The 22,185-nt window shown below is 43.9% G+C and overlaps 1 protein-coding gene across 1 annotated transcript in view; it reads right to left on the minus strand.

Annotated features, from left to right (window-relative positions):
• Positions 1-10,047: 10,047 nt before the first annotated feature.
• The window catches only part of LOC101827059 (O-acyltransferase like protein-like), a 47,351-nt gene continuing 35,213 nt past the window's right edge, over positions 10,048-22,185 (minus strand). The window contains exons 10-15 of the mRNA XM_040741686.1: positions 20,748-20,827; positions 18,605-18,718; positions 16,007-16,139; positions 13,460-13,646; positions 12,129-12,271; positions 10,048-11,832 (exon numbers count right to left, since the gene is read on the minus strand). Of these exons, the coding sequence (XP_040597620.1) occupies positions 11,707-11,832; positions 12,129-12,271; positions 13,460-13,646; positions 16,007-16,139; positions 18,605-18,718; positions 20,748-20,827 (783 nt within the window). The 3' untranslated portion in view covers positions 10,048-11,706. The remainder of the gene's footprint in view (positions 11,833-12,128; positions 12,272-13,459; positions 13,647-16,006; positions 16,140-18,604; positions 18,719-20,747; positions 20,828-22,185) is intronic.

Raw genomic sequence — 22,185 nt, forward strand, 5'->3', positions numbered from 1 at the left:
CTGTTGCAACTCTGGATGGAGTGTCTCCATCTAGAGAGCCTGTTTTCAGCCCGACACAAGAGAGAGGACTCCTTCTTCTGCTAATTTGCATATCGACTTGGAGCAGGCATTCCCAAAGTGTGGTCTGAGTAACCCCCAGAGGCCTCTGAGAGCCTTTCAGGGGAGGGACCTACAAAGTCAAAACTGTTTTCATACTAAGACAAAGACATTCATTGTGTAACATAATTAGGACACTTGTGTTTTGTTCTCTCCTTCACTCCTGAGTATACAGTAGTGTTTTCTAGAAACTACCTAACGTGTGGTATTGCAACAGAGGGAAAGCAGTAGCAGGTGTGAGAAATGTCTTCCACTAAGCTGATATCACTGTGATTTTGCACTGCTCTCTCACTGGAGCTTCTTGCTCTGAAAATAAAGGTGGGGAACACTTATTCATTGCTGGGGGAGGGCACACCCATACAGTCACTATGGAAATTGGTGCAGTGGTTCCTCAAGAATCTGGGAATTGATCTGTCTCAAGATCCAGCTATACCACTCTTGGGCATATACCCTAAGGATTCTGTATCTTACTATTGAGACACTTGCTCACCCCTGTTCATTGCTATTCTACTCATAACAGCAAGAATTTAGAAACAGCCTAGATGTCCATCAACTGATGACTAGACAATGACAATGTGGTATGTTTACACAATGGAGTATTACTCAGTTGTTAAGAAAAAATGAAATTTACAAGTAAGTGGGTGGATCTAGAAACAATGACCCTGAGAGAGACACTCCAGGCCCAAGCATAACAATATTGCATGCTTTCTCTTATATGGAGACACTAGCTTTTAAGCTTTTGATATGTGTGCTACCATCTAAATAACCATAGAGGTCAGGGAGCTAGTAAGGACAGGAGGAGAGAAGATATCCTAAGGGAAGGGAAATCCAGTATAGATGGAGAGATAATGGGAACCAGACTAGGAGAATTAACTAGGGGTGGGAGAGCAGGGTAAAGAAGGGACTACAGGAGGAACAATTAACTAAATTAGCTCTAAAGATCTTTTGGGAAACCTACTAATGTAGAAGCTTCCTGAAATATATACATGTATGAAATAAAAACAGAGTCACTATACAATAGGAGAGACAATGGCCCAACTAGACATCTTATGCCACCGAGTGCCAGGAATGGGTTACATCTTGTTGAGTTATTGGCCAAAGAGATCCCAAGGACCCCAACCCCACAAACACCACAGGCTGTTGCCAAGGTATTGGTTGTTTTCCACAACCTGATGATAAGGCCCTATTACTAAAGATGGCGCTTAAGTCCTAAGATATTGGAGAAGTAGAGATGGTACCCAACTATAAGTTCCACACCTACCGCTTGGCATTCATGGTAATGGAAGGTCCATGGCACGCTGCCAGAAGAGAAAGGTAGTCATCGAGTGTAACCCTGCTGCAAACGCTGTGAGCTACAGCAGTGACCTGCCTACCGTGGTGCCTTAGTGTCACAACTGCTTTGGGAGTAACAACCACTTTTTAAAAACAATTAGACTTAAGGTCCATTCTATGAGATGGAAGCCATACCTGACACCGCTGAAGTGGCCAAGGACCAGATGGGTCATGGGCCTAGGGAAAAACCTACTATCATTCTGCTAAAGGAACAAACTGGCTCCCAACGCCACACTGTCACACTGGTAGGTGAGTGCATCGCTCAGTCCTCAGAGAAGCTTCCGCTGCAGTAAATGAGAGTCAGCACAGAGACCCACAGTGGACAGTGTGCAGGGAGTGAGAGACTTTGGAGCACTCCCAAACGGGACGTCTTTATCAGACTCCTCCCCTCAGGGCTCAGGGATCTATGTGAAAGGGGAGCAGAAAGACTAAGCCAGAGGTGATGGATGACTCCAAAAAAACAGTGTTTAACTGTCAAGGTCTATAATTTTACAGAAGAGGGGACATGGGTGTATTTCATCTCTAGCCATAAAGATAGCGTGGAATTTTTAATGAACATGGAAGGTAACCGACAATTTGCTTGGGACCAGGAAATACAGCCTACCTTTAAAATACCGCATAATGTAGCCTAGTGGTTCCTCAGCCCGGAAATGGGGTCTAATTATCAAGCGTTGCCAGGCCATTCTCTCCCTTCTGTCATGAGCAGGACAGATATTAACATGCTTGGCAGACTCAGGCTTTTCCTGACAGACTGGTCACACTTGGCTGGGGGACATTTGTCGAGGTCATCACAGAAGGGGTGTGTTGGTCTCAGTGCTGACAGCTCCACAGGCATTGCCAAGTCTGCCCTCTTTAAGGCTGTGTACTGAGTGTTCCCAATCTGGTGACCACAGGGATCGTTAGCATCATGTTTTAACACAAACCCCCAGCCTGGGCACCCTGGTATTAGTCCTATCCTGTGCATAGGATCCATGACACCTCCATGCTAAAGATTATCAAAAAAATATCTTGAGACCTTTCCAAGTCTCCACCTTCCCTATTGGAAATGGTACTAGCCTTACACACTATGAAGAGCTCCAAGAACTTGGAGTGACATAGCAATCTTCACCAGAGCCTTTGTTTTCCAAGGACAACATCTGAAAGAATATGCCTGTGGACTGCATGAACAAGATCCTTAAAAGCACAAACCAAAAGGAAACAATTGAGAATTTTACCCACATTAAAACTTAAAATTGGAAGCTGGAGAGGTGGCTCAGTGGTTAAGAGTATGTATTGCTCTGACAGAGGACCTGAGTTCAGTTGCCAGCACCCAATTGTGCAGATCACAACTCCAACTCCCAGGGATCCAATCCCCGTGCCCCTGGCCTCTATAGTCACCTGCATTCACATACAAATACATACATACATACATACACACACACACACACACACACAGAGAGAGAGAGAGAGAGAGAGAGAGAGAGAGAATTTAAAATAATAAAAATAGTTAAAATATAAAACATTTGAAGGGATTTTTATTTACTTCTTGAGACTATAGCAAAGGATAACCTGAAACTCACTTTGTAGCCTAGGCTTGCCTCAAACCTGAAACAATCTTTCTGCTTTAACCTCCAAAATAGATTTCAGGCAATGACCCACGATCACTTGCCTATGAAAAACATCATATACTAAGTTGTCACAGACTAGGAAAAAGTAAATGCAACACAAACGATTGATGAAAGAACTAGCTTGAGATGCAGACCTTCTCCTCCAACCTTCCTTCCCCCACACACCCCCTACACAGCCCTCAGCTCCAGCAGGAATTCCCTGGGAACATGCAGGCCAGAGAATCATAAGGACATACTTAAAAACCTGTACCCCGCCCCAATCGGAAAATCTAAAAGAAATGAATAATTTCTCAATATATACCACCTATTAAAGTTAAATCAAGATCAGATAAGTAATTTAAATAGACCTATAACCCCTAGTGAAATAGAAGCAAGTAATTAAAAGTTTACCAAGACCCCAAAAAAATACCTATGAACAAACAGTAATACCCAAAATTCTACCAAACTTTCAAAGAAGAGTTAATGTCAAACTTCTCAAATTACTTAACAAAATAGAAAAGAAGAAATACTGCCCAATTCATTTTATGAGACCAGTTTCCATGATACTCAAACCACATAAAGACCCAGCAAAGAAAGACAATTATAGACCAATTTCCTTGATGAACATAGATGCAAAATTATTCAATAAGAAGCTTGCAAACCAAATCATCCCAGAGATGCAGGGATGGCTCAACATACATAAACCAATAAATGTAATACAACATATAAACAGACAGAAAGACAAAAACCACATGATCATCTCATTAGATGCAGAAAGGCCTTTGACAAAATCTGACACCCATTTGCGATAAATGTTCTAGAGAGAGTATGAATACAAGGGACACACCTCAACATAATAAAGGCAGTTTCTAGCAAGCCCATAGCCAACATCTACATGAATGGAAAGAAACTCAAAGCATTTCTACTAAAATCAGGAACAAGACAAGGTTGTCCATTCTTTCTGTACCTATTCAATATAGAAGTTGAAGCCTGAGCTAGAGCAATAAGACAACTGAAGGAGATCAGGGGATACAAACAGGAAGGAAAGAAGTCAAATTACCTTTATTTACAGATGATATGATTGTATGCATAAATGATCCTAAAAACTCTACCAGGAAGCATCTACATATGATGTACACTTTCAGCAAAACAGCAGGTTACAAAATTAGCACACAAAAATCAACAGTCTTCCTGCATACAAATGACAACAGACTTAGAAAGATATCGGGGAAACAATACCTTTCACAATAACTGCTGAAGAAACCAGTTCCAGCAGGTTAGAGAAAGTGGAGAGGAGATGTGGAGTCGGCAGAAACCATACACACACACCACACACACACACACACACACACACACACACACACACGGAACTTTTTCTGAGGGGGCAAAACTTAATTCTTCATTTTACTTCTCTCTTTCTCCTTCTTCTTTTGTCTGTTTTTCCCTAATTCCTTATATACCACCCAAGACAAAAATTTCTATGCAAGAAAAGATTACCTCACAAAACAAACTAGAATCTTCACACAGGAAGAAATCACATTTGATCACAAGTTGCACATTTTTCTTACTTAAACATTTTCTTTGTATTAATTTCCCCACCATAACATCTTCACCCCAAATGAATGATTCTTTTGTAATTGATTAACAAAGTTTTAAGCAAGCCACATTGCACTGGATGCTACTATTTGAGGTTTCGGTATAACAGATTTCTATCCTATTTCTACTCTACAAAACCTTACTTAAGTGATCTAGCTAACCATCTATCTTTCTTTGCACACAATAGAGTCATTTAATTTCCTTTCACAACTTTGTTTGTTTCAAGGTACATACCAAAACCTGTGGTTAGTTCTGTAAGTTACATGACCGAGGAACTCAGACCTAACCTTGGGTGTAGCAGCATAATTGTTTTCTTTGATCATCAGCCTGTTTTTCCACAGGCAGAATTCATGGGTCTATAATGCATGAAACTTCCTTGTTCTTATTTTCCATCCTCTGCAAATCTCACATCTAACAAAGGAGAAGGTGACTTCTAGCTTATTTTTGCCTTTTATGTGCATGTGTCTCTTATTGGAGCAATTGACAGAATAACCTAAATCATTTCCCTAATCATCTTCACTGTCTTAACCATCTGTATCTTTTAGACTGACTCAGAAAGTTCAGTTAAATCACTGATCATCTTCATTATGATCTGCAAGTAAATTGCCCATTGAGGAGTGGGATTTTCCCATGCAACAATCACACTATATTTGATATGGTGGTACCCTTTCACATAATCACACTGTACTTGATATGGTGGTATCCTTTCACATAATAGTCACACTATGCCAAATACAGTAGGAACACAACAGCAACAAGTAGCAGAAAGCACAACAGAAGCAAAGGGCGTTCTGGAAACAATCCCCCACAGGGCTTTGCCTCTCTAGGACGTAACCATTGTTGTAATTTTTAAAAGAAAGACACCATGCAACAGAGTTCATGAGGAGGGGATTTTTAATAAGAGAAGAGGATCATAAAAAGGGGAAAGGGGAGGAGGGAGACCTGCCTCCTGGGACAGGAGCAGTGGGAGAGAGGAGAGAGAGAGAGAGAGAGAGAGAGAGAGAGAGAGAGAGAGAGAGAGAGAGAGAGAGAGAGAGAGAGAGATGGGAGGTGGACATGGCCCTTTCAAAAGGAAACATATTGAATAGGCACAGGTGGTGTTCTTAGTGGCAGTAGCTGAGGGTGTATCTTTTCAGAACTCCAAAGGCAGGCCAGTACAAATGCCATCATAGCTTTCCTATCTGGTGGGTTGTATTCCATGAGCCCCATGCTAACTGCAGCTCCTCCGACATGGTCACTGAAAAACAACCTCAAAAAATAAAATATCTTGGGGTAACTCTAACCAAGCAAGTGAAAAACTTGTGTGATACAAACTTTAAGACATTGAGGAAGATACCAGAACATGGAAAGATCCCCCAAGCTCGTTATTTGGTATAGTAAAAATAGCCATCATATAAAAAACAACCTAACAGATTCAATGTAATCCTCATCAATATTCCAACACAATTCTTCGAGATCTTGAAAGAACAAATTCCAGCTTCATACAGAAAAACAAAAACAAAACAGAATAGCTAAAACAAATCTGAATGATAAAAAGAAAAGCTGGAGGTATCACTATTCCTGATTTCAAGTTGTACTACAGAGCTATAGTAATAAACACAGCATGATATCAGCACAAAAACAGACACACTGATCAATAGAATTGAATTGAAGACCCAGGCATAAGTCCACAGATCTACCTATGGACACATGATTTTTTTATAAAGAAGTCATAAAAGCACATTGGAAAGAAGACAGCATTTTCAATTAATGGTTCTACTCAAACTTGATGGCTACATGTAACAGTATCTTAATAGATCCATACTTATCACTCTGTATAAAATTCAGCTTCCAATGGATCAAAACCAGATACACTAAACCTGATAAAAGAGAAAACGAGGAATAGCCTTTAACTCATTGGCACAGGAGACAGCTTCCTGAACAGAACATTGTTAGCACAGGCACTAAGATCAACAATTAATAAATGGGACCTCATGACACTGAGAAGCTCCTGCATGGCAAAGGATATCATCATTCAGACAGAGCAGCAGGTTACACAATGGGAAAAGATGTTGCCAACTACACAGCTATGGGGGGGTACTATCCAAAATAGATAAAAAACTCAAAACTAATTATCAAGAAAACAAATAACTCAATTAAAAATGGGGTATAAATCTAAACAGAGGATTTTCAAAAGAGGAAACACAAATGGCTGAGAAACACTTAAAGAAATATTCAACATTCTTGGTCATCAGGAAAATGCAAATCTTACACCTGTCAGAATGGCCAAGATCAATAAAACAAGTTACAGCTCTTACTGGAGAGGATGTAGAGTAAGGGGAACACTCGTCCATTACTTGGTGGGACTGTAAACTTGTACAGCTACTCTGGAAATCAGTGTGGCAGTTCCTCAGGGAGATGGGAAACCATCTACTCCAAGATCCAGCTAAACTACTCTTAGTCCTATACCCAAGCATACTTCATCCCACCACAGAGACATTTGCTCAGCCATGTAATTGCTGCACAGATGAATGGATAAGGGAAACGTGGTACGTTTACACAATGGAATATTACTCAGCTGTAAAAAATGAAACCATGAAATTTTCAGGCAAATGGATTGAACTAGAAAAAAATCATCCTGAGTGATGTAACCCAGACCCAAAACACAAATATGGTATGTATTCACTTATATGTGGATATTAGCTGTTAGGTCAATGATAACTAAGCTACAACTGGTATAACCACAGAGATTAAGGTAAAGAGTAAGGGACTAGGAGGGAAAGATACATCTCCATAGGAAAGGAAAACAGGACAGATTGTTATGGATAGCTGAGTTGGAACTTCCCAGGACTATCACGTATGGCCGGGGAGGAAGGAGGGGGTTTAGATGAATTGATGGAAGCACTCAAACACTGACCCTCCACCTTGAAAATGCTATTCCTACAAATTTGTTTTCTCATTACTGCATGAGTTTCAAAATTGGAGAAAATGTATAATGAAGTCCCATAAACCCACTGGTCAGCTTCCAAAGCCAGATACACAGCCCATCTTGCTGATTGGTGTCCTCTACACCAATTCTTTCCAGTAGTATTTGGGAGGCAGAAATATTATATAATTTTGTTCATAAACATCTCAATACGTGTCTAAAATAAAGGCTTTTAAAATAAATATAACAGGGGCTGGAGAGATGGCTCAGAGGTTAAGAGCACTGGCTGCTCTTCCAGAGGTCCTGAGTTCAATTCCCAGCAACCACATGATGGCTCACAACCATCCGTAATGAGATCTGGTGCTCTCTTCTGACCTGCAGGGATACATGTAGACACAGTACTATATACATAATAAATAAAAATTTAAAAATATATATATAACAGCAATACCATTACTGTCCTCAATATCAGCAAATGCCTACTGATTATCAAAATTTTAATTGTCTCATAAATATATTCTTTAGCATAGTTGGTTCAGGATTCAAATAACTACAAACACTCTATAAATTTTGTATTTTCAAATAGAAAGAAAATCCAAAATTAAGTTTCTTTATTCCTCCCTTATATTTATGGAACTACAATAACAGGGAGGATATTTTTTATTATTACTATAAAGGTCTTGCCAGGCTGTGTTAGTCACTAGAAATCTATCCTCATGGGTCCTTTTTCCAGAGCCTTACACAACCAGAAGCAATTGGCTGTTGAGTTGCAGAACAGATTGGCAAATCATTCTTTTTCCCAAGGGAATCCAGTCACATTGACAGTCACCCATCTATGCCCTCAGCCCTCAAGTGCTCCTGTGCAGCCATATTAAGTTAAAAGGTTCATGGAACCTCTGCTGAAAGATAGTATCTTCTCCATAGGAAAGCTGCACCCATTAAGTCTCAACAATACAGTCACCTAAACAAGACCTCCACAGTGACCATCTGCTGACATTCCACAGTGAATGGGGAAAAAAAAATCTCGCAAAGCCCTGCCCCTAGATGAAGAACGACAGGCAATTAAGGGCTGCTGAGAAAGGGGGACTCAGCCTTCCCCAGGGACTAGCCCCCTGATAGACTACCTAATCCCAACTGGCCAGCCCTAAAAGCATACACATACAAGTAACAGCAAATGGTCTCAGCAGGTTGTATGTGTGTGTGAGTGAGTGAGTGAGTGTGTGTGTGTGTGTGTGTGTGTGTGTGTGATAAAAACAATTGAAGATGAGGCCATGAAGATGATAGGGAGTGAAAGGGACACAAGAGGAATTGGCAAGGGAAATCCCCAACCCCACCCCACCCCCAAAAAAGGTGAAATAGAAATTTAAAAAGAAAAAGCTTGAGGGTTCAGAAGCTGGAGAAGCCACCAGGGGGCACTCAAGGAACTTGCTGAAGGTCAGCGTTGCCTAAAAGCCAATTTGGCGTCTGTAACACAGAGGAGAATGAAATGCCCAGATGTAGCTGGACTTTTCCCTGGTGCGGGCCAAATTCTGCCAACAGAAGGAAACAGGTCTCAGGAAGCTACACGTTGTCCCCTACAGTGCTTGGGAAAGGCCAGCCTTAGCCATCATATGTCTCTTCTGAGGGTTTGGTGATTTTACTCCTCCCACCAGGCAATGGTTTTCCTTACACATCTGCTAGACAACAGAGAACATGTAGAGGTGTGCGCACCTGGTAGCCCCATCACTCCTGGTATTTTGTTTTGTGGCTTGTTTTTTTTGTTGTTGTTGTTGTTTTTTAAGTAAGAAAATGGTTTGTTTCAGCTTACAATTCTCTCAGGTCACACTCCATCCCAGGGGCAAGTCAGGGATGAATTTAAGACAGACACCTAGAGACAGGAACAGATACAAAGGCCATAGAGGAATCCTACTTACTGGCTTACTTTTCCCATAATTCTTAGTTCATGTTTCCATTATTACATAATCAAAGACAGCTGCATTATAAACAATGTTAGGCGTCAGTTAATGGCATATTGCACACGTAGAAAAAGGCTCGACGCAGGGAACCTTGGGACCCAGATTCTCCATTTGATTTTGCAAGTATCCCTTGTATCTACTCCTTGGTAGAAACTGAGGAGGATGAGACAGAAGCCATCCACAAGGTCCCTTCATTCTGGGCTATTTTTGCCTGGCACTTACATGCCAACAGTCTGCTGTCTCTGGGGTTTTGTGTTACCAGTGCTCAGTTATTCAGTTATCCACTGTCTGAACATGCTAAACACTTCCCGTTTGCAATCACTCCCCATGTTGAGTTGTGTGATGAAGTCTCTATGCGCATTATCCCCGAAGATGCATCACCCTTTGGTCCAACCATCAAAGCCTCCCTGTTTTCCACTTAAGAGCAGATCAGAACCTCTGTCATAGAGTTTGCGTTTAGGTATCCTGATTGTAATTAATAATGATTGTAATTAATAATGGCCCCAAAGCCCAAGAGTAATGATGCTGGCAGTTCAGATAGCCAAAGAGACAGTACAAAGAACTTTCTTCAAGGGAGTAGGGGCGCAGTCACAAAATATTTATTGCAAAGTATTGTTTACATAGCTATAGAATTAGTATATTGCAGTATATTATAATCATCCTACTATGAGTTACTATCAGTTATTATTTATTTCTTTCTTCACCTAATTTACAAATTACACGTTATCATAGACATGTATGAATACAGAAAAACAGACATACTGGGGTTGATAGTCTGCAGCTTCAGCCATCTACTCATGAAATGTAGCTTCTGTAGACTAAGTGGACCACTATAGCTTCCTAAGGCTGCTGTAACAAAATACTACAACTAAATGGCTTAAAACAGCAGAAATAGTCGTCTGCCTCACGCTGCTGGCAGCCAAATGCCTATTGCACACATATGTGTACATGTGTATACGTGTTATGAGTGTACTATGTGAGTGTGTATAAGTGTGAGAGTATGTGTATGAATGTGTGAGTATAGTTGAGTCAATGTGTGTGTGCATGAGAGTGTGTGTGTGTGTGTGTGTGTGCAGTGTCTTCATATCATCTTCCTCGTGTGTGTGTGTGTGTGTGTGTGTGTGTGTCTTTTTTTTATAAGGACACTAGACATTAAATTGGGACCTCATGTCTCAGAGACCTCATTTAACATAGGAAATCTCTCTCTAAAAAGGCAACATTTTGGGGCACAGGGGACTAAAACCTCAACAGATCTTTCAGGGGAATGGGCACAATTCAATTCATGGCAGGACCATGTTTTAGGAAAGATAACTTTTAAAAGCCAGTGTTGACAAAGTCTCATGGGTCATAAATGCTAGTGGGTCACAGCACCCTGAGGACCCAAGGTAAAGTTATAATCTATCAGGCATCATAGCAATATGTGGACAAAGCTGGTTGTTTCTACAATAACACATGTAGACAGCTATGTGACACGACTTTGGTGAGGATAACAGCCTTCCGCATAAACCACATGAGCTTTAGGATTCAAATTACGATATGTGCATTACATTGGGTAATTGCCTAATGCTAAAATGTCATCTGAGGCACAACAAAGCTGTAGAGTTTATCTGAGCAAACGCTAATAGTTCCCGGGGAGCTCCAAACCCAGTGTGGCCCAGGCCTTTCACATGGAAGCTCATCGGGGTGGCATGGAAGCCAAGCCAATGGGACTGGTTACAGCTCCACAGTTGTTTATTTGGTCTCTTCCCATTGAAGAGCTCCTAGTTATGTAAGCTTTTTTGTCTACTTCTGATTGGTTGCGTTTAATTTTTCATTCTTTATTTAATATGCAAATGTATGAGAAGTAGTTCAACTTACATTTTGCTGATGCTTTCAAATCAAGCAAAGCCAAGGTCATGCAGGAGGAAGACGGCGACTTCCTGGTTTTTTTTTTTTTTATGGTTTGGACCTGGCCTCCATTTTAATGCTTTAACACTATGGCCCACTGAAAGTCAGATCCAAGCCAAGAGGGAAAGAAAGAAGAAGGAGAAAGAGAGGGAGGGAGGGAGAGAGAGAGAGAGAGAGAGAGAGAGAGAGAGAGAGAGAGAGAGAGAGAGAGAGAGAGATCATGATAGAATTGCTTTTATAGTGAACACAGTTTATCTGTATACATTGTACACGATAAATGTTCACAAAATCAGATTCACATTCGGATTCGCAGGTGGGCTGTGGTTCTCTCGGGTTTCAGTTGGATTGCTCACAGCCCAGCAGGCGCTGGTCCCCACAGGCCACACTTCAGCTGCTGCCATGGCTGCTCGATGAGCAGCGTCAGGGCCAACCCACAGAGGAAGGTCAGCACACAGTGTCCAGAGAAAAGATAGAACTGTGGGCAAAGATGGCACAGTGGGCAGCTTGTTCCATTGGTTCCCCCGCGTCAGGATCTGAGAGTACACAGCCCCAGTGCTATGAAGCAAAGCAGAGCAGGCAATAAACGGTCCCAGACAGTTAGCCCTGGGCTGAAGCCCTCCCCCTCCCTCCTGCGGCTAAATCAGAGAGCAGAGCGACTCTAGACAAGAATAGCACCAAGTCATCTCCCAACAAAGCCAGCGGTTTGCTCTGCTGCTCAAGAAGAGCGAGTGGTGAAGCTAAGACAGAACCAAAGGCCAGGCACCTGCTCACCATATTGGTGTCAGTATAGTGAATAAGGGTCTCCTGCAGTCCGTTATAGAGAATGATCACAATGGGATGCGAGAGGTAGCAGGCATAACTGATAGCAGCCGGGAGACGCCAGATGCCACAAGAAAGCACCCGCTTCACCAGACCTGGTGGGAAGAGTCACAGAGTCACAGAGTCACCTGTCTCTGGTGCCACCTGACACATTGCAGGCACTCTCTTTTTAAAAGAGCATGTGTGTGCATGTGTGCATGTGTACCTCTTAGCTGCTGACTCATCTCTCCAGCCCCTGCAGAACCCTATTCTGTCTCTTGACATCTCCTAGCCTCCTCCCTGTCACCACTCAATTGCAATGCCTTACAGGGGAAAAATTCTTTCTTATCTACTGCCGGATCCCAACTATAAAGAAAATTGTCTAGCATAAAACAAATATACAAACACAATTACGCAATTAAGTGAGTACACCTGGAAATAGTGAGCCCAGACCCCCCAATCACTGGTAACACCTGGGGTCCCTTTGGTGACTGTGTCCATGAGGCCTGGAAGATGTGTGTTCAATCAGCAAGTGGGGATCACCTGTTTTCTCTTTAAGCCACCAGTTCCGGCCACGTTGGCTGAAGCTGAGCACTTTTCATCTACAGACTGATTCTGAACTCATCCCATGATGCCCCTCGAGTACACAGCTGTCCTGCCCACCCCCACACCATCCCCATGCCAGGGCTCTGTTCCATGGCTTTAAAGATTCAAGAAGTTTGGAAACAGAGATTTTTCTGGATGGTGCCTGAGTGATGTTTGGTGGTATCTCTTTACCTCATTCCTACCTCAAGCCAAATAGAGAAAGGGAGGAAAATGTCAGGAGTCTTGACCATCTCTCTCTAATCAGGAGATTTCTCTCTTCCTATATGCCCTACATCTGCATGCCCCTCTGCACATCGAAAGCCAATGGCACAAAGATATTCTCCCTGGTTATGGAAGGGGTCTTAGTGATTCTTTGTCTCCTCCTCTCAGATGGAAACTGAGGCCTAAGGTGGGCGTGACCAGAGCCTTGTGCTCTGTTACTACACTACATCATTTTTCTCACTGTTTTTCAGAGTTCTGATCTACATCTTAACTAGTTTTATGGAGGAACTCAAACCTTGTCTTTTAGGACATACCTTACTTCACAAACCAACACAAAAACTAAAATTAATGTATGAGAGTTAACCACCCCAAGGATAGAGACAGAGTGTTCTTTCTCCATTGGTATCAATTATTCCTCCCTACCTCTGGATGCACACCTTGTCTTTTAACTTTGTCACCCTCTGGAACAGGGTGTGATCCCAAGAGCCCCCTCCTACCTCCATAGCCTTCCTGACAGGCAAAGATGACCCAGCCCACAGCGGCGGCCCACAGGGTCCGATGGAGGGCTTGATAGATGGCAGTGGCCGTGGAAGAGGTTGGAGAGGTATCATCCACTACGTATGCCAAGGCGACAACTACAAACAGGGTCAGCAGAGAGAAAGTCCAGCCCAGCACGGCCTGCACCTGAGGCAAACAAGAGGCAGTTCACAGTTCTTGAGTCACAGCAACCTTTCGCACATGCTCACTTCTTGGTGCCATGTTTGTCACTTCATATCTCTCTATGTGAACTTCAATCACTGCAGATTTCACTAAAAGATCAGCTTAATGGTAGACAGGGGTTAGGAACACTGGGGGTGAAGGGTGTGTGTGACTATAAAGGGATGAGATGATCTGGGTGTGGTGGCATATGTCTATAATCCTGTTGCTCAGGAGACCAAGACAGTTGAACTATGAGTTCAAAGCCAGCTAGGTTACACAGAGAGACCCCCACCTCAAAAACCAAAAAGTAATTGCACAAAATAATAGCCTGCATGTTCAACTGTTATTAGAACGCTTTCATGCACACACATAATGTACTTGGATCATATTTGTTCCCTGCTAATCCACACGTATCCCATCTTCCCTCCCTCTGGATGCTTTCCATCCTACTCTTACACGTTTAGTTTTTAATAAGCCTCAGTCTATTCAGAGAAAAGCCGGGGGTGGGGGGTGGGAAGGGGGGGGACGGGGGTGAGGGATTAAGGGCTCATGGTGATTGAAGAGCCAAACTCCTTGATTGTAGTGACATACACAACTCTCTACACAGGACAATAATCCTCAGAATTCTACACACACACACACACACACACACACACACACACACACACACACAAGTACAGGGAAAACCGGCAGTGTAAGGTCCATGGGTTGGGTAATCTGTCCCTGGGGAGGATAATATACCATTGTTCCCTGGCTCGGTGCCTGATGCACAGCCTGGCTGAGGAACATGCAGAACCTCTCACAATGTTTTTGTTTGTTTGTTTACTATTTCCCACAAATATATAATCAGTTCAAAATCAGTTAGAAGAAAACTTTCCTCTCCAACACTGCCTCAACTGCTAACGTCCCACTCTGTCCCTTAATCAAAAGGATGCCTCAATGGCATGGAAGAGGCACCTCCAGGAGTAGGAGGAGAGCAACTTCCAGCCCGAAGAACAGATGAGTAAAGTCCCATCACCTGGCTTGGTTTAAGTCCTGGAATTTATGCCACAGCTCTTGATCTCTTCACGCCCATACCTATCTCCCAAGACTTTCTTGCTTCTCTGAGCTCTAGTTCATAAGCTGCCACTATGACCAGGCTTAAGTAAGCTTGTCTACCATCTTGTCTCTGAGGTCTACTTGGAGCTCTACTACCTGTCCTCCGTTGGTTGTAGGGAAGGAACGTAAGCTAATGGGGATTTTTCTACTCTTTTAGTTTGAACTAAGTCAGTCTTAGCCCCTCACCCTTTGCTAATTCTTTAAGTGCCAGCAGGCCTGCAACCTCAAGAAACACACCTGAGCTCGAGCTGTCCTTGCTCCTTGCCTACTGGTCTGCTCACAGGCCCCTCCCCGTTTCATTCCTAGCAGCCACTGCATGCCTGACTTCCTCCAGTAGGAAGTAGGAGTCCTCTTTCCTCCCCACATTCCAGTTTGCTTCTCCCGCTCAGTCTGTTTGTATCCCCAGCTCCAAGCTCCCCACCCCTACACTGCCCTTAACATGGTGTCCCCAGTGCTTCCTCTTTGTCTTACCTTCTCCCCTTTCTAATACCCTGTTCTCCCTGGAGCCTGCTGTCACCCGGGCTAACATCAAGGGTCTCTTTGATGTTATACTCTTCAACTGGATGGTCCATTTCCATAACATCAAAATGCTAACACGTAAAAGATACACAATTCTATATAGCCATTTGTCCTGATGAAACTTTTTTGTTTGCATGCTGTTTGTTGGAGTGATTTCTTTGCTTTTTTGTTTTGACTTGTCTGGGGAGTTTGTTGTTTTGGTTTGGGGGACTTTAGGATTGGTTTCTCAAAAGGGTTTCTCTGTGTAGCCTTGACTGTCCTGGAACTTGCTCTGTAGATCAGGCTGGTCTTTAATTTACAGAGCTCTGCCTGCCTCTTCCTCCCAAGTGATGGGATTAAAGGCGTGTGTGCCACCACTCCCAGAAAAACCTAATCCCTGACGTTGCTGTGAGTTACACAAGATTTTCCAAGGACCAGAACCTCTTCTCTGAACTATCTATGACAAAGTCAAGGTCAATGAAGGTCATACAGAGTCCTTGGAGGGGCAAAAGTTGTGCCCCAGTAGTGCAATTGGATTCTTGGTCCTTTAGCTCAGGAAGGAGGACTGGACTCCAGCTAGAAGAAAAGTCCCCCTCATACTTTAGCATGGATGTGTGACACACCAAAGGACAGTAACGAATCCAGCAACCTGGCTCCGTCTGCACTTAGCTTGGAAGAGCCAGGTCAGAGAGGCGACACCAATCCCATTCAGACTGATGCCCTTAGAGAGAGGCAAGGGGACAACGTACCGTAGTCTTGAGAACGTTTGTAGGGTGATCTGAATGCATGAACATGCTCAGGAAGAGGCCCACAAGAAACGGGCCGCACCGGCAGTAGGGCTTGGTGTAATACTCTGAGAAATACAGCGCAGATTCCTTTTCACTGGAAGGACACAAACAAACAAGGAAGCAAGGCAAAAGCTCAGTTTTGAGCTGGATGAGGAAAAGGGACTGTCCCCGGGGTGATCCGCATATCTAGAGCCAAATTTCCCAATAACGATCTACACACAGTGACCGCCCAGGCCCTAGACTCTAGGGCCTTGGATCACAGCTGGCTTTTTGAAATTCTAAATTCCCTTAGGCTCTGTACCCAGATCTTAAAGACACATGATGACTTCATTTGTTTTAAATACTCCTTCGAGGTGGCTGATCCACTGCCTTTAGGAATGAATGTAGTTCCCAGAAGAATCTAGGAGAGGAGAGTTCCAAACCAGTTGGAGACATTTGAGAGCACTTCCCAGCACTTGGGAAGTAAAGGCAGGCAGATCTTTGTGAGTTCTGCACCAGCCTGGTCTAAATAGCTAGTTCCAGGACAGCTAGGGCTGTATAGAGAGACCCTGTCTAAATAAATAAATAGGTGAAAAAAAGTCATGCTATTCAATGCTGTGGTTGCCAAGCTATGTCCCTAACACCAGCAGCAGCAGACCTGAGAACCTATTAGGAAACCAGATTGATGCCTGCCCCAGGAACATTGACCAGGAGGAGGCTAGCAGTGGACATGTGTGATAACACGCCCTCCAAGTGATCTCATTGTCCCTTAAGTTTGAAAAGTCCTACCTACAGTGTCCACCAAAGATGTCCAGGTGACACCAAGGCCAATGACATCTGAATCTGGAGATGGGACCCGGAGCTGAGGATTATCAAAGTTCCCTGGCACTCCAAAGTACTGACAAGCTTGAAAAGTTTTCACTGTTTCCCATGGAGGCTGGAAGATTCATTCAACTGAGGTCCCCTCGATGTCCCCACAGACGTTATCAGAGGTGGGGAAGATGCTGCAAGGCCAGTGGGTGGTTCTTCAGCTCTGACCAGGAGCTCCTATAAACATCATCCCCCCTGGGCACCAGCACCAGGGAGTCTAATCAGTTGGTCCAAGTTAGGATGGAAGCCTCTATTGAACCTAAAGCTACAGAGGTGGCACACACCTCTCTCTAATCCCAGCACTTGGGAGACTGAGGCAAGAGGACCGTGAGTTTAAGGCCAGCCTGCACTGCTCAGTGTGTTTGAGGGCAGCCTGAGCTACAGAGTGAGACTCTGTCAAAAAAGAAAAATAAACAAAATAGAAAACCAAAAAAAAATCCAACAAATAATACTCCCCAAGGGATCCTAATGAGTCCCAGCGAGGCCTAAGTAAGCTGCCTCCTCTGCCAACCAGGACACCCACAAAAGCAGGCCATATGACATGGAAAGGACAGCACGCTGTCCTAGCCAGGAGGCTCGCAGTGAAATTACTTGCAAACAAGAATCAGCACTTTTACTCTCTGAGCCACGCTGTGATCTTTGTTGGTGGTGTTTGTTGTTGTTGTTGTTTGTTTGTTTGTTTAAGGCGTGGTCTCCTATTGGACTAGAAGGCAAGCCTCAATCTACCTGTTTATACCTCCTCCACAGCATTAGGAATATAAGCATGCACTACGATGCTCTGATTTTGTGTGTGTGTGTGTGTGTGTGTGTGTGTGTGTGTGTGTGTGTGTGCGTGTGTGTGTGCACATAGGTGTGTGAATGTGTGCATGTTTGTGTGTGTTTCAGAGCACACACACACAGGTCCCCATGCTAGCTTGCAAGCGCTGACCAAGCTATCTTCCAGCCCCTCTAGGCTGGTGGTTTCATTGGGAAATCAGGAAGGGCTGCTTCAGAAAATGTGACATTTACACTCCCATCTGAAAAGTGTGGGGGCAACCCTGACAGGTCTCAGCCACTAATGGAAGATTATTCTAGACTGGGAGAACAGCAGGAGCACAGGCTGGGGTAGACCAGTGTGGCTGGTCTCAAGTCTGCAAATAAAAGGTTACAGTCAGGTGGCTTTGGAAGAATCTGAGTGACTGCCTGGCTCACCCGATTGTCACTTGTGCAGTTCTGACTGCTGAATTGGGAAGACTCTCACTCCAGTCTAATACACTGAGTTATACGGCAGGATCATAAGTAACTTGTGGAGGCAAAAGAGCTTTGACAGATCCAAGTTCAAATAACACCTATACCACCGTTTAACTGCTGTATGACCTTGAAGAGGTAACCCCAACTTCATTGTGGGTTCAGTTTCTCCATCTAGCAAGGTGTTTGCTACATTAAGGGAGAACCCAATTTCAGCCACATGGGGGTGCTCCTACCCTCTGAGAAGCATTTTCTTGAGCAGCATGCATTCTTAGAGCACGTGCACAAACACACACACACACACACACACACACACACACAGTGCACACCTGCAAGTTGAAAGATTGGGAAATTTGGAGCTTTCATCCAGATAGTTGTATAACCCAATTTTCCCATAAGTTGATGGGCACAGGACCAATAGCCTGATGATTCCCAACCCTGGTCAGGCAAGGGATTGAAAGGACCAGACTGGACCCGTGTTACCTGGCTGCTGATGGAGATGCCACAGGAAGTTTATAAGCCAATGTGAGCAGAGCAGTAGCAGTGAAAGATGTCAGGAACAGCAGTGCCCCGAGGAGGACAAGGACACGTTTATTTCTGTAGATGAGAGAGCAGAGGGGAGCACTTTTCAGTTGCCTTCACCGCAGCATTAAAGAGGTGCTACAATCCCAGGAGTCCTGGGACCTTGCTTTCAAAGGAGGAAGGGGGACTTCAACGGAGCAGGGAAAGCTGGGCAGTCTGGGAGTTCCTGAACTGCCTGGTCTTGACCACTGACCAGCGGTGGGACCATGGACAGGACCGTGAACTTGGGTTTCTCTTCTAGACAGGGATAGTAATAGCACCCTTGGCTGCCCTGCCCAGAAGCTTATACTGTGGCTCAAAAGGAGCCACAGTTTCTTGGGAACATTGGGAATGTTGCTTGTCTTCTTGGGATGTCATCTACAGAACACTACATGGACGTAAGTGCTGGTTGACTTAGGGGAGAAGTAAATTGTTCAAGGTAGGATGGGACACAGATGTGATCCAGCCACCCACTCCAGGGAAGGGGAGGCAGAATAGAGCAGGGACAAGAATCCAACTTTCCATGCCACAAATGTCTGGATGTGGGAGGCTCCTGTGGGAGCAGGGAAGAGAAGCAGGAAGGCAGGGAGAGCCAATACAAGCTAAGCTGTTGAGGTGGCTGGCCAACACTCAAGTCTTCCAGAATGTTCTCTAGCTTTATGTAATGTGCCTCAGAACTGTCTGAGGGGATGAAGGAAAAATGTATTTCCCCAATATCTTCTGTTCCACATGTGGCTATGCACATTAATTCCTCAGGGTAGTGCACGAAAGAGTCCCATCCTGCAGGATTCTGCAGCAAGGAAAAAGTCTGAAGACGCAGGCTCTAAGTGAGGTACTGTCTGGTTACTTGGGACAGAACCAGGCAGATGGGGACTGTGAGGATCTGCTGTGACACAGAAATGTGGAACACTCATGTCTCCATTTTTTAAAAAGTAGTTTCCCATTGCGTTCAAGAGCTGCAAGACATTCATGCCCTTTGACTCATTAATTCCCCTCAGGATATGCTTTCTGAAGAAACGCTGGAGTTGAAGACAAATGGTTGTCATGGAAATATTCATGGGAAGTTATTTATGAAAGCATAAAATTGGAAACAATCCAGGTATAGAACAATGGGACAAGGTACAACAAGTAAATTATAGTTCATTCAGGAAATTGAATTTTAGGCAGACATTTCAGTTATGTTTACAATCAGTAAAACAATATAGTAAAATTATTTTTAAAAGTCGTGGAGTAGCATGCTGTTGTCTTTTAAGAAACTGGGCAGAGAAAAAAATCAGGAAGATGGCATCAGGGCCTGAACAGTGAACCTAGTTTGCCTAGAGTGATGGACTGGGGTGAGTGTTTTCCTTTCTCTTAATCCTAATGTTTCCTAAATTGAACACATATTTTAACAAGAAAGAATAATAAATTTCTTTTTAAAGTGGTACACTATAAATCTCCCTGTGAATTATTGAGACTGCAAAGTGTTCCCAAAACTAACACAATTAAGGTGATAGACTCAGCTGTGGGACACAGGTACATTGATGCATTGCTGAGGGCGCTGTAAATTACTTCCCTCTTTCCAGGGAGCAATTTCCCAGTATGTAACAAACACTTAGGAATCATTGCCACCCTTTGACCTGGCAATTCCACAAAGAAATATGTCCCCCATGGAAATAGCTACAGAGAAAAGTAATGTGTATCCAAGGCAGTCATCACAGCGCCATTTACAATCACGAAAAATTGGGCACTATCCAGATACCCAACCATAAAAAATGGAATATAAATCCTGCGACTGACGGGTATGCGGGCTGTGTCAATATGTGGATATGTTTATGTGAGCAGCTGGGATGGAAAATGCTGAGCGCTGGGTGTCACACCCTCTGGTGATAAATCTGGGGAAAGGAGCTGATTTATGCATGGCTGGAAGAGGGCACAGAAGGAGGGCAGTCGAGGGAGTGGTGTCTCCATTTCTGGAAAGCTGATTTCCTAGATTTTAAAAAGCTGCTTTCTACAAAGCTGGAACATCTCTGAGAGTTCCAGGCCAAAGGACGCATAGTGGGTGCATAGGGGATCTCAGACCCACTTTCTGTAGACGAAGAAGACCAACGGTGTCAGGAGATGGAACTGGAAATCGCTGGCGAGGTACCAAGTCCAGCCACTGCACTGGAAAAAAGGAGAAGAAAGTGTGGCTCCGCCCTTTCTGGGAGCAGGGCCCTTGGGTGTCTGCTGTTTGGCCTGTGAGGGAGGGTTGAGCCGGCAGGAAGGGCGGCTTCCATGGGATGAGGAACTAGACAGCCTCCATCTGTCCTCAGATCCGTCTTTGGACCAAGCCTGATGACAGATCTCGTGGACACTCAGACACATTTCTCTCTTGTTTCTAGAAACCAATATAGCTTGTCTCCTAGGACAGCCATGGGAACTGACTGGGGTCATGATTCAGGAATGCAAGAGGTGGCTGTCCCTGTGGTGTTACTGGAATTCCAAGAAGTCAAAGAGGCTCTCTTCCTTGCCTGGTTCCCACTCCCAGCATTAGGTGGAGAAATTGTGTCCTTTTGAAAGCAAGAATTTGGCTCATACTCAGTGTTCCCACTAGAACTAACATGGATGCCTGGCCAAAGCCACAGGAGCCCACCCGTTCTCCATACTTGTGGTAGATGAAGCCGGCCATTGTCCACATGTTTAATCCCAGCACTCAGGACGCAGAGGCAGGCAAATCTCTGTGAGTTCGAGCCAGCCTGGTCTACAAAGCTACACCGAAAAGCCCTGTCTCGAAAGACAAACAAACAAACAAACAAACAAAAGAGACATGTTTTATCTCACATAAAGAAACTCCTAGGGATGAGTTTCCTGTCACTTTGGGTCCCAGAACCCAAAGGGGCCCAAATTTCCTCAACATAGAGGGAAGCATTGTCACAGTTAAAAAGTCACCTTTGCCATGGAGAAAGTATGAACGGTCAGACTTGTGGGCCATGGCACCTATGCTTCCAAAAATCTAAGGTAGTATTCCGCTCAAAGAGGCTACTGCTCCTGTCCTTACCCCTGAGTTCTACAATGGCCCAAGCTAGTCTGCATCCAGGAAATTTGCCCTGTTTGTCTCCCAGAACCCTATCACAGACATGCCCTCACCTGCAAGAGGTCAGCATGGAGGCTGTCCTGTCAAAGCTGCTGGGCTTGGCCATCTCATAAATGAGTGTTTAGGGACAAGAGTTAGGGACCTGCCATTCAGCCCACAGGACATGACTGAGTTATAGCTACCTCATTTTCTTTCACTCTAAGTTCATTATTGTCCAGTTAGATTTGTACTGTTGTTGTTTTATCAACTTGATATAAGCCAGCATCTTCTGGGAAGAAGTAACTTTAAACTGAGAAAATGTCTACAATGTATTGGCCTATAGGCCAGACTGTGGGAACGTCATTTTAAAGATTTATTTATGTATTTGAGTACTCTATCTGCATGTACACATGCATGGAAAAAGACAGCATCAGATGCCATTATAGATGGTTGTGAGCCATCATGTGTT

Source organism: Mesocricetus auratus, unplaced genomic scaffold (genome assembly GCF_017639785.1).
Source record: "Mesocricetus auratus isolate SY011 unplaced genomic scaffold, BCM_Maur_2.0 Super-Scaffold_6730, whole genome shotgun sequence".
Taxonomy (NCBI): Eukaryota; Metazoa; Chordata; class Mammalia; order Rodentia; family Cricetidae; genus Mesocricetus; species Mesocricetus auratus.